This window comes from Oryza sativa, chromosome 11, assembly GCF_034140825.1.
Source record: "Oryza sativa Japonica Group chromosome 11, ASM3414082v1".
Taxonomy (NCBI): domain Eukaryota; kingdom Viridiplantae; phylum Streptophyta; class Magnoliopsida; order Poales; family Poaceae; genus Oryza; species Oryza sativa.
Genome location: NC_089045.1, coordinates 463,363 through 480,810, shown reverse-complemented (window position 1 = coordinate 480,810; position 17,448 = coordinate 463,363). Strand labels below are relative to the sequence as shown.

General features: G+C 49.6%; 2 protein-coding genes and 1 pseudogene across 2 annotated transcripts; all 3 read right to left on the bottom strand.

The window, feature by feature from the left end:
* Positions 1-719: 719 nt before the first annotated feature.
* Positions 720-3,597, bottom strand: LOC4349570 (cation/H(+) antiporter 15). The gene has a single exon (XM_015761545.3). The coding sequence runs from the start codon at positions 3,449-3,451 to the stop codon at positions 1,046-1,048; it is 2,406 nt and encodes an 801-aa protein (XP_015617031.1). The 5' UTR covers positions 3,452-3,597; the 3' UTR covers positions 720-1,045.
* Positions 3,598-6,796: 3,199 nt separating this feature from the next.
* LOC9270803 (DNA (cytosine-5)-methyltransferase DRM1A-like) lies at positions 6,797-10,550 on the bottom strand (annotated as a pseudogene).
* Positions 10,551-13,270: 2,720 nt separating this feature from the next.
* Positions 13,271-16,466, bottom strand: LOC4349568 (probable protein phosphatase 2C 73). Its single transcript, NM_001423129.1, has 5 exons — positions 16,124-16,466; positions 15,047-15,388; positions 14,693-14,810; positions 14,389-14,612; positions 13,271-14,033 (listed from the first exon to the last, which is right to left on the bottom strand). Exons 1-5 carry the CDS (start codon positions 16,283-16,285, stop codon positions 13,617-13,619), a joined length of 1,263 nt encoding a protein of 420 aa, NP_001410058.1. The 5' UTR covers positions 16,286-16,466; the 3' UTR covers positions 13,271-13,616.
* Positions 16,467-17,448: the final 982 nt, after the last annotated feature.

Genomic DNA, 17,448 nt, shown 5'->3' with positions numbered 1-17,448 from the left:
ACACTCTCTAGGCTTTGATTCAGATAGCTTATCCATAATATACAACATTGACCATCTATGATGGTTTGCCTGATGGACTCAATAATTACCGTGTTGGTGTTCTCATGTAGTCAAAAAAAAAAAAAAGAAAGACAATCAATCATACGCAGTAATATTGACATATCAGAATATACTACTCCAGTATCTATAACAGTTATTGGTATTTCCAAATTTCAGTAAAAAAAATATCCATACACCTTCACCATTGTCCTTCAGCTCCGGCCGATGAGCATGAGCTTCAGTTGAAATAGCCACTCTCTGTACTAGTAGGTCGGCACTGTACTTGATGTTCTCCTTTCCCCCGTGATTAAAGGCGCAAGTTGTCGATGGCTCCAAATGCCATCGTCATTTGTGTTTGTAGCACCTACGTCATGTACTTGATCAGGATTACGACTTGGGGGATTAGTCAGGTTAGAGATGTTTAGTGCATTACCGACATTTTTTTTTTGCGCCAGCAGTCCAGCACAATAATACTCCATATTGTAGAGAGTACCAAACACTGCCACACTAGTCCATTACAAAAGAAGGATTTCTTTTTGAGCAATTTTACAGTTCTTGAGGAGGTATTATGAGATACTAAATTTTACACTAATTTTTTAAGTACCTCGTAGTACTTAGATACCAAGAGGTACCAAATTTACAATAGAAAAAGTGGTACCTCATAGTACCTACTCAAAGACTATAAAATTGCTCTTTCTTTTTTGATTGTTGAGATAACAGTCTGAACTCCAAAATGAGATGTTCAGTTCAGAAACACTTGACTCTACACGAACATGATATATGTCAATATCATATGCATACTTGTACATATTCCTAGCGATAGAAATCTAGACTGTGTCCAGAATCAAAGCAAGATTATGCAATCCTAGGTACAGTAAAATACAGAAGCTCGCCAAAAATCCTAAAACACAAGATTACTTGGAGAAGAACACTAATATTGCAGCAGAGCAGAGAAGAGAAGAGCAGAGGGAATGTGGTAGTATATCAGCATGACTAGCCAATTAAGTCAGTAATCGGCGTCGTTCCTGGTGGCGGCCTGCTGCTGGACGACGAGGATAGAGACCTTGGCCGCGAAGTCGGCGGAGGCAAGCATGTCGCCCAGCACTCCCAGCTCCGGGAACTCGCTCCACTCCGACAGCCCGCTCGTCAGCGCCGCCGCCGACGACCCCTCCGCGCCGTCGCCGCCGCCCTCTCTCCTACCAACCACCAGCAGGTCGAACTTGTCGCTCATGGCGCGCACCACCGACGCCGTCCCCTCCCCGTCCTCCACCGTCTTCTCCACGTACGCCACCCTCTCCGCGCCCGCGCAGCTGTACCTCTGCCAGAACTCCTGCAGCGCCTCCTCGTCCCTCATCTCGTCGCGGCCCCCCATCCCCACCCAGTCCCGCAGCTTCAGCCGCACCACCGTCACCGCCACCAAACCGCACTCCGCCATCCGCGCCACGTACGCCAGCGCCTCCCGGTCGTCGGCGCCGCCCAGGAAGTAGAGCGCCACCCGCTGCAGCGTGCTGTTGGACGCCGTGGCGCACGCCGACCCCGCCGCCACCCCGTGGTCGATCAGGATGCCCACCGAGCACGGCGCGTACTGCATCACCGACCGGTTGATGCCGCGGATGGCGTTGTTGGCGGTGCTCCGGGCGCCGTCCGAGGACTTGTGGAAGGGGAGCAGGATGAGGTTGGCCTTGCGGCTGTGCGCCAGGAGGCACACGTCGTGCTGCATGCTGCTGTACGGCGACGCCACCACGTACGGGCTCACCGTCACCGCCCCCAGCGGCGCCTGCTGCTCGAAGTAGCGGAACGCGTTCACGATGCGGTCCGACGGCGTCGGGTTGCCGCAGCTGCTCCGGGACTTCCTGTGCGGCTTCAGCACGGACGCCGCGTGCCCCACCAGCTCCGTCAGGTGGAGCACGATCAGCGACACGGGGGCGTCGCGCGACGACCCCGACGCCTCGATCAGGTCCAGCAGCGGCGCCGCGTGGTCCTCGCTGAAGAGGCAGGCCATCACCCGCAGCTCCGCGTTGGGCCGCGACTCCTCCATGGTCCGCCGCTTCGCCCGCGCGAACCTCCCCGACGGGTCGTACAGCAGCTTGATCAGCGGCGTCGCCACCGCCGTGATGACCACCATCGACAGCGTCAGCGTCGAGTAGTGCTCCGCCGTCGCCTTCATCGTGTCCCCCCAGTTGTTGATGGCGGCCACCTCCACGATGCCCCGGATGTTGAGCATCAGCGCCAGCACGGTGGCCTCCCGGAACGGCATGGAGAAGAAGAGCCCCGCCGCGACGCACCCCACCATCTTGCCGGCCACGCACAGCGCCACGAACAGCTCCAGCGCGCAGAACTTCTCCTCGTGCTCCGCGCTGACGCCTATCAGGCTCAGCTCCGCCAGGTCGGTGCGGTAGCCGGCGAGCGCCATGTAGACCGGGAGGAAGAGCGCGATGAAGAAGGAGTCGAGGCGCTCCGTGAGGGTGGCGCCGATGGGCATGCCGCCGGGGAGCGCGAGGCCCAGCATCATGGGGCCGATCATAAACTTGAAGCCGATGACGTCGGTGACGAGCGCGGAGAGCAGCGCGGCGATGACGACGAGGACGAAGGAGCCCTCGGAGAGGAGGTCCCCGGGCGGGGTGCGCTTGCGGGCGATGTAGCGGCCGGCGGGGCGGGCGACGAAGAAGACGAAGAGGACGAAGGCGGCGAAGGAGGCGAGGACCTTGGCGGTGAAGAGCGGGGACTTAGCCTGGGTGATGAGGAAGGCGGCGGCGAAGCAGGCGCGGAGGAACCAGGAGGTGACGTCGGTGATGAGGGAGGCGTTGAGGGCGACGCGGCCGAGCTCGGAGTTGAGGAGGTCGAGCTCGGCGAGGGCGTCGGCGACGACGGGGAAGGAGGAGAGGGAGAGGCGGACGGCGAGCTCGGTGATGAGGGAGGAGCCGCGGAGGTCGGCGGGGAGGGAGGGGCTGAGGGCGTGGAAGACGGGGAGGGTGACGGCGAGGGGGACGAGGGAGCCGGCGAGGCCGACGGCGAGGGCTCGGGCGGTGGGGCGGCGGAGGAGGGTGAGGTCGGTCTTGACGGCCATGGAGAAGAGGAAGAGGATGAGGGCGACGAGGGAGACGCTCTCGAGGATGTAGGTGCCGCGCTCGGAGAAGAGGGCGGTGCGGAGGTGGGGGTTGCGGCCGAGGACGGAGGGGCCGAGGAAGATGCCGACGAGCATGTGGGTCACGAAGCGGCACTGGCCGAGGCGGCGGAGGACGTGGTGGGCGGCGGCGGAGAGGATGAGGATGATGGAGACCTGCACCAGGAGGAGCGGGAGGGCGAAGCGCAGCGGCTCGTCGCCCAGGAACATCCCCTGCGAGTTCACCAGGTTGTTGTCGTAGCACGCCGCCACCACCGGCTTCACCGTCGACGCGTTTGCACCCGCCATCGATCAAACTAATTAATGTCCTTCAATTCAATTATTGTTAATTTAATTGTTGGAATGAATGATCTAGCCGCCGCAGAGGAGGAGCATTGCAGCGTCAGCGTGCATGAGGGAGGGAAGCCATGATCGATATGATGGAGGAGGTGTGTGGTGTGGAAGGTGCAGAGAGAAGAGGATGGCTGTTTTTAGTTGTGCGGATGAGAGGGCAATGCAAATAGAGAGATCGACGTTGCATGCAAATATGCGATGCAACTGAGGACCGCCATTGTTGGTTGGAACTTGGAAGAAGAGGAAAGGACGAGCTAACCAAGCAAAGGTGGAAGTCAACAACTGGGCCCAGCAGTCAACCATCATCGTGTGCACGCCAACTAGGATGGATAGATGGGCCACATGTATTCCATCGGGCAATAATCGTCGGCCGCATGTTCATTCCGGCCCAACTAATAAGGGCCCGCATGTACGTGACAATTCCATTCGGCCCAACTATATCAGTACGCCACAATCCCGTTACATCTCTAAAATTCAGAGGCTCACCTGGAATAGTATTTGGTTTCCAGTCAGTGGTGAGTTGGACTGCAATTGGGCATAGAACAGCACACGGATCACCCAAATTTGCAATCATCAGGTGATCACCTTACGCAAAAGCATAGCAATGGGAAAACAGGGCAATTCAAGGGTTCGAGAGTTTTGTATTTATCCCTACAAACTATAACTATATATGACATACGCACAAAATTTGGCAAGTTCAATGTTCAATGTCTTGCATGCTATGATTTCAGAATCTTAGTTTTAGGTAGAGATGGTGTAGTTCTACTATATGGACAAGACTCTTGCCGGTGCAAAAATAGTTGAAAGATTCTGTAATCGTAGTACTAATACATGTGTAACGACAGTGACAGCGGTTGTGCCACTACAAATGCAACCAATTCAAGAATGTTGCCTCAGCTCCTCGTCCACATCCTCAAATGTCTTGACATACATGTTCTTTCAGGTGGATAACAATTGCTTCTCATTGTTAGAAGTATAATATGGTAGTTAGAGATAAGAGTCAAATACAAATTATAGAGATAAGATATATCCTAGAGATAGAATCCTAGAGATAAGATAGAGTCCTAGAGATAGAATCCTAGAGATAAATCTACTCTTATTTGTATTGTACTCCAAGTCTCTATCCCCTATGTACTCCTATATATACCCCATGAGAGGGTCGATCCAATATATCAGAAAATACCAAAATACAACGTATTAGATTTTCTACATGGTATCAGAGCCGTAGACAAACGTCGATCGATCCTCGGTTCCAGCTAGGTTCCATCCGCGCTGCCCCAGGGAGATGAGATCAATTTCTCCCTGGGGCACCGCACCGCATTAGCTAGCTAGCCTCTCCAATCATTTACAGATTAGTTTACCGCATATCATTAGATGCGTTTTCTAATAATTAGTTTTAGATCTATTAGCTAGCCACAGAAAACCATATGATCGTCAGGAGCAATGCGGCAGGTGTTACAGGAGCAGACAACGTCAACAAGCATCATACCATCCGGCCTCATCCATGGATCGATCTGCATCGCCTACTTCACAAGAAGCAAGGGCCTGATGCTGTTCGTCGCCAACATGTGCACACGCCTGTGCTGCACACCTGCATCAAGACACCGGCCGATCATCTGCGACGTCTTCGCGGAGTCCAAGTCAAGTCGCCGAGCTCTCCAGGACGATCGTCTTCGCCGATTCTACATCATTTCATCAACTTGCCGCTGCCGACTCGTCTACATAGATGGACACCTCGCATCCTCTGACAGATTAATCTGCAAGACGCTTCATCGACGACATCGACCGTGTCCTCTACGACGGCAACGACCGCGTCACCGACAACGGCATCGATCACGTCATGTACGACTACAACGACTGCATCAACCCGGCATCACTATTGTGATGACCGCTATACGGCGCAGAAGGACCAACCAAAGTGGTGGCCTCATCGCCAACGACGTCCTCTGACATATGCAAGACGTCCCCAATGGCATCCTCTGACATCTACAAGGTGCAAGATGCTAACAATTACAGTTTTTGTCTTCACACCATGGCGTAAATATTTTTTTTTCGCCTTCGGCTATATGCGGCTACACCGACAACCACAGCTACTTCATGATCGGCTACATCGACGAACGTCTACAACAAAAATCATTGACGGAAACTCCAGTCCAAGCGTCCGTGTCATCGCTATCGTCCATGACACTCCCGCTATGACTGCGGGAGGGAATAAAGGAGAGTCAAGGGACGACACAGAAGGGGACGCAGGCACCAGGTGGAGGACCGTCCATCAGAGATGCAGTCGATGATGGTGAGTCAAAGAAAGATGAAGAAATAGAAGATTTCAAATCCAGTCGCAATCGTTCACTTCGCTCCCGTTACGACTGAGGGGGAATGTTAGAAGTATAATATGGTAGTTAGAGATAAGAGTCAAATACAAATTATAGAGATAAGATATATCCTAGAGATAGAATCCTAGAGATAAGATAGAGTCCTAGAGATAGAATCCTAGAGATAAATCTACTCTTATTTGTATTGTACTCCAAGTCTTTATCCCCTATGTACTCCTATATATACCCCATGAGAGGGTCGATCCAATATAACAGAAAATACCAAAATACAACGTATTAGATTTTCTACACTCATCGCTTGTATCACTGAATGAGGTGCAGTCTTATTTGTCCATGGAATCCTTATCACTGTTATTGGAAGGATCTTGTTCAGTTTTCAGTGTCAAGGAGGAGGATTGTTTCAACAGAAGGGCCTTGCGAACATGGCGAAACAACTTTCCTTCAAAGATTCAAGATTTTGTTATAGTAAAGATATATCAAGTGAATTGTGCATATCAACAGGAAAAAGGGAAATGTACTTGCATTGGAGGTGCAAGCTATAGACATTCAGGCACAGTCAAAATAAATAAAGGTTATTATAGAAATGCAGGTACAATTCAGGTTGCAGAATTTCAACTTCAGCAAAAGCAGAGATGAATCTAGCGTATGGTGCTCAAATCATGTTCATAATTCAGCTTGTAGTAATCAAACAAAGCCCCTTAATAGCATTAGCCTATTCCTCCATGGCAATCTTCAGTTTGTATACATAATAGTAGTACAAAAATGAGAGACATGTTGTCAGATGTAATTTTCATACCTTTCGCACCAAAACTGCAAGCATTATCAAAATGGAAGGAGCATTTTGCACTTGGGGTAAATTAGTAGAACGTATTGAGCCATGGCAAGAGAAACCTTGTGAAAGAAGGTCAACCATCAGGTTCCAATTTCATTAGCAACAATAATTCACAGAGTTCGTTAATGGGCTAGCTTACATGCTAGCCATAATAGTCTTTACAGAATCCAAGATTCTGTAGTAGTGATAGAATAGTGCTGAGTGCTTGCCCTCCAAGCCATCACGGTGGTATCTGTTGCTACCAGCGAGGTTGTTGCACGGGCTGCCCCCGATCACCAGGTCAAAGCCACCAAATCTTCTGATGAATAGTTCAATTCTTTCAGCAGTAAGATTTTGAACATCTGCGATTTCAATCAGCGTGCCAGTTTGGGTCTGGTCCCACCAACTCCTCAGCAACGTCATGTTTACCTCTGATATTTCGACTAAGACCACTGTCTTCATACAGATTCCAAGCCTGTGGAGAGCTACTTCTGCTCCACCAATACCAGAAAACAAGGACAAGACGTTCATGCCATTAGGGAATATGTCCCTCAGCACAGAGAGGTGGTAGGCAACTGTATCAACTTGGAATGAATTCCCAAGAGCTCTATATCTCGCTGTCCTGCTAACTCCCCTGGTATAATTCCTATGTTAGAATTTCAATGGTTACTCTCATTGAGAAGAGGATGGCACTCGAGATGGGGCAATTTTCTGGTTTTCTTCATTCACAAAACACAAAAGCCATACCTACCCGAGAGAGGTTGGATACATATATATAGCCATAGCTGGCTACTAGCCTATTGCTGCACCCTCCTAGTCTAAAATTCGAAATTTGAATGGGATGCTGTCCTAGAGGGCATCCAAACTGAATAAAGCATAAAGGAGGCATAAAGGAGATGCTAACTGCTGCTGTCCTACTAACCGTAGCTGTCCTAGCAACTGAAAAATATGCTAAAGGGTAGATGCTGTCCTGAAAAGGTGAAACTACCCAAAAGCAAAAAGAAGAATCACGACCAAGGACCACAAAGACTTATCCAACATCCTAGGGTATCCCAATAGGAATTCCATCTCATCAGGCTCTAGAGTAGCAACCTTGTTCTTTCCAACCTAGACAAGGTTCCACTTCCTACATTCTTCCAAGACACTCTTCTGAACTGCTGGAGGTAGTGCATCGCCGAATCTACCAAGAGCACATCGTATCCGTTCTGTATGCTTTGCGCTTGCCACACAAGTTTGCAAGCAGTTGAACTGCCTTCTTGGATCCCAAAAGGGCCACCACATCTTAGTAGAAGGAAAGGCTTCAGATATTGTCTTTGGGGGAATGGGAAGAACAGGTGACCTGTTCTTAATCGGCAAGTTATGGATGTAACCCCTCTTCCTAGCAGCAGCACAGAAGTATTTGGAATATACGAACTCAGGATAAATGTCATACAAGAATCTTGAGATGGTCGTCCATACACCTTTTGGAGCTAGGGCCACGTTTTCATAGTAAAAGAATGGTGGTCCAAGAGCCTGGTCAGGAAGGTTTCTGTGGACTGACCTTAACCCGTCATTGGGCAAGCTGAATCCCACCATTGAATTTGGAAGAGGCATTGGCTCTTCATGGCTGCCGTCAAATGGCACTTGATTCCATTGTGGTCTACTTCTATACCGTTCTCTTTTTTTCTTGCTTCCATCTATTAATTTTGTTTTCTTTCTTCCTCCAAAGGAACTAAACTCTGTATCCTGCACAAAAATAAACATTATGCCAGTGGCATTACATTAAAGAAATGAAAACAATTTCACCATTCAGATGCTCTATAATCACAAGGTACCCATACTTCATAGTCAGATAAGTTTGTAAAACAAACATTTCCTGCAGTCGCTGGTGCATAGATTGACTCAACCAACAAATCTACAGACGCATCCAGACCTGCCAAATTTTAACCCAGCATAGGCAGTATAAGGCTCCTTACTGTCAAAGCAGCAACTTCAATAGAGGTATACCGCATCTAATAATAGCCCTCATTACTTCATCTTCAGGAAAACCCATGCTGACTAAGGACTTGATTTTCTCATCTTTCTCGGACATCTCTTGTAAAAAGTCCTGCAACAAAGCACATTACAAGCAGACTGAAAACATTTGCTACATCTCACTCATGAATTGCAGTCTGAAATAGCCTCCCAACAAAGCAACTAATGCAGGCATCACATATATGCATGTACACCCAAATTTACTGCAACAAAATATACGATTATCCTTCTGTGTCAAATTTGTTGTTGCGTCTTACAACTCCATGCAAACAGATACTACCATACTATAGAGGAACTTATTTTGAGGATTAAAGTTAGAGGAAACTCATACTAAAGATGTAATGAAAAAGTAGTAAAACTATTTAAAAAATGGTGAAACAATAAAGCATGTTAGACCACAAAAAGGAGGGGGAGTACAGCTTATCAATCATCAACACATGGATAAATGCCCAGCACAGATTACCTAAGCTCTCATAGGCATCATTTCAGTTCCATTTTTTGTTGTCTATTATGTTTTCAGATGTAGCCAGTGGTTATCATTGTTCTGTCTGGTGGTCTTAACTTGCAACCATTCAATTATAGGCATTCAGTAGACTATCTTTCATCATTGCTTGGTTTGAATACGACCTTGTAGAAGTATATGATCATCTCTTTGATGGTTCTGTAGTAGTTCTGCTATCTCTCTCACTATAAAGGCACCATACAAAAATGCCAGCTAAAGAAACATAGAAGCAAGAGCAGGATCAACAAAGATCCTTTAACAACCCTATAGGAACAGGTATTGTTTTATAGATAACCCAAAAAACTACAGCATTGCAGTACAGGTAAGCATGTACACTTGTTTACTAAATAAAAGTGAAGCATAACTTAAGTCACAAAACCTTCCAATTTATTGGACCAAGACCAATAGATAATTTAGACAAGCACTAAAAGGGAATGTGTGCTTGGCATGAAACAAGTGTAACAAAGGTTCGATCATGTCTGATATAAATATATAATGACCAAGGAGGGAGTCATGTGAATACCTCATCACCAGAACCATCAGAGTAAGTAGCCCTATCAAAATTGTCAACAGTATCATCCTCGTCCCAATTAACATCCTCCTCCTCATCTTCTTCTTCAAGAATCTGGGGGTCACAGGCAGAATGAGAGCTGTTACCCACTGAAGGGTCACTGCCTATCGCCTGCATTACAGTGTTACGTAACATGACTTGTACAATAGAGCATTAGATAATAAACAAAGTGATGCAACCACGTGAGCAAATACCTGATAAGTGAGAAGTAACTCAAGAATTTGCTCCGAATCTGTGTCCCCTGAAAGAAACGGCAACAGTTGAAACAAAAGATGCAAAATGCAACCTAAGCAAATGAGGAAATGTATTATTGTTATCATTACCAATCTCCTTGATAGCTCTGAAGACCATCTCTCTCGAGAAACCCATTCCCAAAAAGTAAGCAACCAAAGCTGATGGTGCTGATCCATTGGCCTTCCCATTAGCATCCTTTAGACAAACACCATATTATGATTATAATTATAGTAAGGTAATATCATGGTTAAAACAAATGACCAGCTCGTGTGTGTTCAACTAGACTTATATCTCCAACTTGCAGCCTGGGTCTCGTGGACGGACCAGGCGCATCCGTGTTCGAAAAGGCTGGAGCAAACGTGGCCTCAGACTCACCATCAGTATCCCACTCGAACTCGCTATCCTCATCGCTGTCGCTAGCCTAGTCCTGTAACATAAGTTAAGCACCTCACCCCAAATATCTCGACTACCAGTGGAAATAAGGCAATTTCAGAGGAAAGGAAAAAAATAGCGAAAGATTGAATCGGGTTTAATGTAGCATCTTGTGTAAGGCATACTGCCAGTGCCACCCCAATATCACATAGCCTCATCAAATCACAAGGGAAAAAATATTATGCTTCTCCGCATGCGGTTCGCAATATATCCACGCGATATCATGAATCAAATTCACAAGCACGACATCAGCCATCACAGTAAGAGATAATTTTAGGATCAGAATGCAGATCATCCTTGTGCGATTGAATAAAGGGTAAACCAGAAGCCCCTCCAACCCAATTCCAGTCGGAAACCCTATGCACGAACAAATCGTGCACAGATGGAGCAATACACGAACAACAGCAGCAGCAGAAGCGCATCGCCTGCACGCGGCAGCGGGAACCATTGGGTGTGGCCAAACTGATGTCATGGATGGAGGAAGGAGAGGAGAGGAGAGGAGAGAAGAGGAGGGAGGGAGCTCTTACCACCATTGTAGAAGGTCCGCGAAGCGCCTCAGGCAATAACCTCTCGCTGCTCCACCGCGTGCTGGCCTCCCTCTCCTCCGCCGATGGCCGGCCTAGATGCGGTGGCAAGGAAGCGCGCGGCGGAAGAGGAGGAGAGGTCGGTGATGGTCGGACGTCGTCGCCTCCGCTCCCCTTGGCTTGTCTTGTCGACGACTACCAGAGAAGACGGGCCGCACGTATCTAGCATTCCCGTTACGGCCCAACAATAATATGGGCCTCAAGCTAGCCATTAATCCCGTTGCGGCCCAGGAGGAAGGGAATGAGGCGCCAACGATCTACTGGTTGGTATTCATGCCATAGAGGAAAAAGTACACCGAAGGTCCCTCAACTTGTCATCGAATTACAAAATCATCCTCCAACCACAAAACTAGATATAAGACATCCCTCAACTTACAAAATCGTTCACTTTATGTCCTTCGGTGGTTTTGATCCCAGTTTCGTCCGATGTGGCGGCTGAGTCAGCGTGGGACCCACGTGGGTCTCACATGTCAGGGTGTACAGTCAGCACCTCTCCCTTCCCCCTTCTCCCCCTTCCTCTTCTCTCTCTATTTCTCTCTCTCTCTCTCTCTCTCTCTCTCTTTCCCCTCTGCAGGATGCTCGGCGGGTGGGGAGCTCGTCGGGGCGAGGTGGGAGAGGACATCCGGCGGGCCGGCGATGCGGCGGCGGCGGCGGCATCGTTGACGATACGGGAGAAGGGAGAGCGTCACCGGCTCACCGCGCGTGCGACCTCGGGGTCAGGCCGCTAGAGAGGCCCGAGCGGTGGCGGCGAGGACGCCAAGGCGCGGGACTCCGGGTGGCGGCGGCGGCATACGACGCGCTGCCGGCGCCGGTTTGGGACCAATTAGAGGAGCAGAGAAGAGTAGGGCCAGGCCGTCATCTCCCGACAACGGCGGCGAGGCAAAGGAAGGGCGGCGCGGCGAGGAGGGAGCGTGGTGCTGCGGGAGGCCATGGCGGGACTCCCGGAGCACGGCGACAGCCGCGTGAGGTACAGCAACGCGTGACGGCGGGCAAGCGAGGGCGGCGAAGGCGAGCCCGCAGCGGCGGTGGCTAGGGAAGCAGCGGAGACACGGTTGAGGAGTGGACAGCGACGAGCGGGAGCAGGCCGACGGCGGCAAGGGAGTTGGGCGAGCGCGGTGGCGGAGAGGCAGCGGCAGCAGCAGGCGAGCGCGGCTGCGGATGGGGAGCGGCGGCGCCGACGACTCCGCGCCGCTCGGTCTCATTGTCGTCGGCGGCTTCGGGTGGGGGCGCCGCGCCGCCGGCTTCTTGTCGCTCGTCCGCGGCGGGGGTGCCGCGCCGCCGGCTTCTCGTCGCTTGCCACGGCGCTGGAACGGGGGAGGACGGCCGGAGAGGCGGCTCGTTGGGGACAGGCTCGCGGAAGAGCAATGGCCGGAAGGACAACAGCAGCGGCGGCGGCGACAACGCGTCGGCCGGCCAACTCCCTCCTCGCCGCCTCCATCCCCACTTCCCTCCCGCTGTCGCCATCTCCGTCTTCCGCTCCTCCCTCGCCCCGGATGGGAGTTTCGTCGGAGCGGCGTCCTCCTCCTCCACCTCGCCACCGCCATTCCCTCCAGCTCCCCCTTCGCTCTACCCCTGTGGTCCCGCCACCGACGCCCCTCCCCGCTCGCGTGCGCCGACCTCGTCGACCAGGGTGACTTCAACGGGGCACGCCACGACGGGACACCGTGCTCGCCGCCGCCGACCTCGTCGAGCGGGGTGACTTCGACAGGGACAAGAGAGGCCGTGGCGACGCCCGACCGCGGCGTGCTCCTCTGCACCGGCGACCGCGCCCGCGCCTGCCGCACCGTCCTGCCACACCGCCCTGGCTGCTCTTCGCCGGCCACCGCCCATGGAGAGGGAAGGAGAGAGGAAGTGAGTTGATGGGGAGGGTAAGAAGTGGTGACATGGATAGTCTGACATGTGGGTCCCACGCAGACTCAGCCGCCACGTCGGACAATACCGGAGTCAAACCCACCGAAGGATCTAAATTGAAGGGTTTTGTAACTTGAGGGATGTCATATATCTGGTTTTGTGGTTGGGGGACGATTTTGTAACTCGATGACAAGTTGAGGGACCTTCGGTGCACTTTTTCCTGCCATCGACGGAATGAAAACTCGAAATCTTGTCCATTATAAAAGAAGAACTGACTACGGGTGAAACTTGAATTAAGGGGCTGTTTGGGCAGAACGATGGAGTACTTTCAATAATCTACCAACACTAATTAAGAATCTGTCTATCTGTATATAATTCTCTCCCGATCTGTTTGCCTGAATTTTCAGTGCATGGGCTCCTCTTTCTCTGCTCCCAGATCAGATGAACTGAAATTGAAATGGAGTTTAATCCATTCCAGATAATCATCAATCATATATGTCCATTTAATTTGTTGATAGCGTACTCCATTAAGGAAGGAAGAATCACAATAAATAAATCAAACAAAGGCCACCACATCCAACAGCTAGGCAATCATTTTCAGCTACTACAAGAGAGGGAGGATAGCAGCAGCAGTATCGGTCCCTATTCCGTCAACTCAACAACCTGAATGCGACATACGTTTACGTCAATCAACTTCTAAAGCGTCTCCCTAATTTTTGCCATTTAAAGCATGTAATCAAACCCTCTGGATTACGTTTTCCGGCAACGAAAGCGACTGTTATCAATCAATCAATCAATCCTCGCCTCGTCGTCTTCCTCCAGCGACGTCGACCGCCGCCGCCAGCTCAGCACGGCGCCCATCCGCGGCAGCCTCACCACCGAGTTCACCCGAGCCACCCCCTCCAGAGCTCTCCATACATTCGTCCCCTCCTCCGCCTCGCCGCCGCCGCCGCCCAGGACCTTTCGGAAGCTGCCCGTGAACGACACGGCCTGAGGAGGTTTCGCGTCCCCGGGGGTGCTCTCCGACGACGACGGTGAAGGCTTCAAGAAGAGGCACACCACGGCGCAGTCGTCGACCATCGACGTCGGGAACTTGCGCCGCCACGTGCGCACCGCCCGCTCGACGAGCTGCTTGGCGGCCTTGGAATGGTCAGTAGCCGACGATACGATCTTGATCACCTCCTTGTTCGACAGCACGTCCCATATCTGCACCCACAACAATTTGATTGGTTGCATTATCTGAAAAACAACCTCTATCCGCTATTCTGATTTATAAATTCCCTGTGGATGAAATTTTGATTGGTTGCATTATCTTTAAAAAAACAATTTGATTGATTGATTGAGGCAAAAGCATTCATGATTCAGTTAACTTTCGCTTTTCTGGCTGCAACCATATGGCTTTGCACTATTAATTTTGTGCTCATTTCATATCTAGTACTGGAACTGGAGTAGCAGTGAAACAACCAAGAGAAAAGTGTTACTCTTGATTATGAAAAGATGGTGAGTAAATGAAACTGAATTTGGCTGCCATCATCAGGCAAAAGTCTTTCTGTTTGCTTACCCCGTCAGTAGCAAGTACCAAGAAGTCATCTTTTGCAGATAGCTTCCTGTAGTAGACTTCTGGTGTACAGATTAGTCCATGACTCTTCAAGCAGAAATCTCCAAATGCCCTTGCCATGGCGAGGCCCGGCGCGTCTTGGTCTGGTAGCCACATCCTAGGCACGTCCGGCTCATCGTCCATGGCGAAAACCCGCCCCTTGGAATTCAGGATTCTCTCAGCTTCGCCTGTCAGAAGCCCCCATATGAATGACAAGTGAATGTCTGAATTTAGACATCTCTGTACTTTGAGAAATTCAGAGGCTTACTTGGAAGATTTGGTTTCAGGTCAGTGGTTAGTTGGACTGAAATTGGGCGGTCCTTGCTGTCTCGGGTGCAAAGAACCGCACGTGAATCGCCCAAATTTGCAATGATCAGGTGATCACCCTGTGCATAAGAATAGTATTTGGGAATTTAATCAGAATGATTACGAGTTTGAGAGTTCTGTATTTAGGCACAAGTATAGCTGTAACATACGCATAAAATTCGGCAAGTTTCTTTGTTGCATCTGATGGTTTCAGAAGCTTGTTTTTTAGGCAGAAACGGTGTATTTCTAGTGCATAGGCAAGACTATTGGCAATACAAAAAAATGTTGCAAGTTTGCATAGTTGTAGCACTAGTACCTGCCTAACGACAGTGACAGCAGTTGTGCCACTACAAATGCAGTCAATTCCAGAATGTTGCCTCAGATCCTCATCAACATCCTCAAATGTCTTGACAAATATGTTCTTCCAGGTGGATAACAATTGCTTCTCATTGCTTGTATCGCTCAATGAGGTGCAATCTGACTTTTCCAAGGTTTCCTTATCTGTGTTGCTGGATGGATCTTGTTCAGTCTTCAGTGCCAAAGAGGAGGATAGTTTCACTGGAAGGACGTCGCGGACATGGCGAGCAACTTCCCTTCCGAGAGGGCCATGCCCATCAAAAACTCCACAAAATATCTGGCCCTTGTGCCCCGCAAAGTCCTAATGAACTTGACACAGGTAGCACATCAAGACCTAGATTATCTTATATATATTAAGTAAAATGTGCACATCAAGGGGAAAAGGGAAATGTACTATCATTGGAGGTGCAAGCTAGAGAGGATCAGGTACGGTTGAAGTAAATATTACAGAAATGTAGGTACATTTATCAGTTTCAGCAAAAGCAGAGATGAATCTAGTGCCCGGTGCTCAAATCATGTTCTGAATTCAGCTTGTAGTATCTAATCAAAGCCCCTTACTAGCACTACCCTTTTCCCTCCATGGCTAGCTTTAGCTTGTGTACATATATCACAAAGATGAGGGAATTTGCAGAGACAAGAAGCTAAGCAGCACTGAACAAACATGCAAGAGCAAGCAATCAGGTCTAGTTGAAGATTTGAAGTAAATACAGGCTATTACAGAAATGCAGGTACAGCTCAGGCTACAAAAAAAATCAGTTTCAGCAGAGCATGGATGAATCTACTAGTGTATGGTGCTCAAAGTCAAATCATGTCCTGAATTGAAGTTGTAGTAGGCAAACAAAGCCCCTTTCTAGACTAGCATTACCCCATTCCTCCATGGCTAGAGACTCAGCTTGTGTAGTACTAGTACATGATACTAGTATCAAAATGAGAGAAGAATCTGTACATACAAGCAAAGGAGGACTGGGAAAAACATGGAAGCAATGAGGCAGCAATGTGATGAGCAAGCAATCCAATGCAAGAGAGATGTGGTTACCTGGCAGGTAGTCATGGCGTCCTGGTTGGCGCCCTTCCAGCCTTGCTTGGTGTGCATGGAGACGCCAGCGCTCCAAAGCTGGTCGTGGAAGAAGGCGTCGTGCTTCCATGGAAATCCCTCCTCCTCAAGCTCCTCCTTCCCCTTGCTGCAGCATATCCCCATTGCTTCTGCTGCTGCTGATGCTCCCCTAGGAAGGAAGGAAGGAAGGAGGGGGTAGAGAGAGTAGAATGGAGTTGAATGCGTAGGGGTGGTTGAAGTAGTTTTGTTGTTTTATCATTGATGGTGATGTTGGGCATCAGGCACCCCATCCATCGGCCATTAATGGCGACGGATGTGCATCGATGATGGCCAGGCCGGCTGTCTATCGTCTTGGTGACTCGCCGCGTCGGCCATACAACGAACCACCTCACTACTGGAGTAACATGCATGCCTGTCGTACAGGTAAGGTAAGGTTGGAGCATTTCGTCCTTCATGACTGAAAATTTCAGGACAACATCTTACTACTACCATCTTTTATGTTGATCGACTACCAGTGTATATGTGTACTAGTCTACTATACTGCAGATGAAACTACACAGTAAAACTGAAAGGAAGGAAATGACAGTGCAAATGCAATGCAGTGTTGTAAAAGGATACGAGGTTTTCTCTGAAGATGAAGTGAGCTGTATCTGAATTCTGATCCATCGATGGAGGCGTGGAGAAGTACGTGGAGATGGAGGGATCCCTGTGCACAACGGCGATGATGGATAGTAGAGTATACAGGAGTATACAGTAGTTGCGGATGGACGGAAGTTGCTCATTATTACAACTGTTGGTTGGGTTGGGACGTTGGTTGCTTGCAATTAGAGTATTTATTTATTTTCTCAGCTCCAGAATCAACTGCTGAATCGCCTACCTGCATGCATCTGCAGTTTTGCATTGCGCTGCGCACCATCCATCCTCCTCCGCTTCAGTCTTCAATGCTTTACACCGTGCCTACCTGTTGTTGATGTTCCCTCCTCTCACATATTTCAGTTGTAACATCGACTTGTGACTTGCATTTTTATGACAATTGCCCTCACCTATTTCCCCGGTCCTTGGAGACAATTGCCCAACACCAGCAAAAGTTAAATAGTGATAAGCATTTTTATGCATTGGACCATGCATGGAACCTTACTGTGTAAATGACTCCATCTTTCTGCTGGGAGAGATGAACTGGAGTAGCAACAACCAACAAGAACCCGTGCAGTCCGGGCATGCCTGACAAAACCGCCCGCTACCATGTCTCAGCTCTCAACTAGCTAGCATTCAGACCTTCGCAGAAAACCAATATAGTGTTCAGTGCC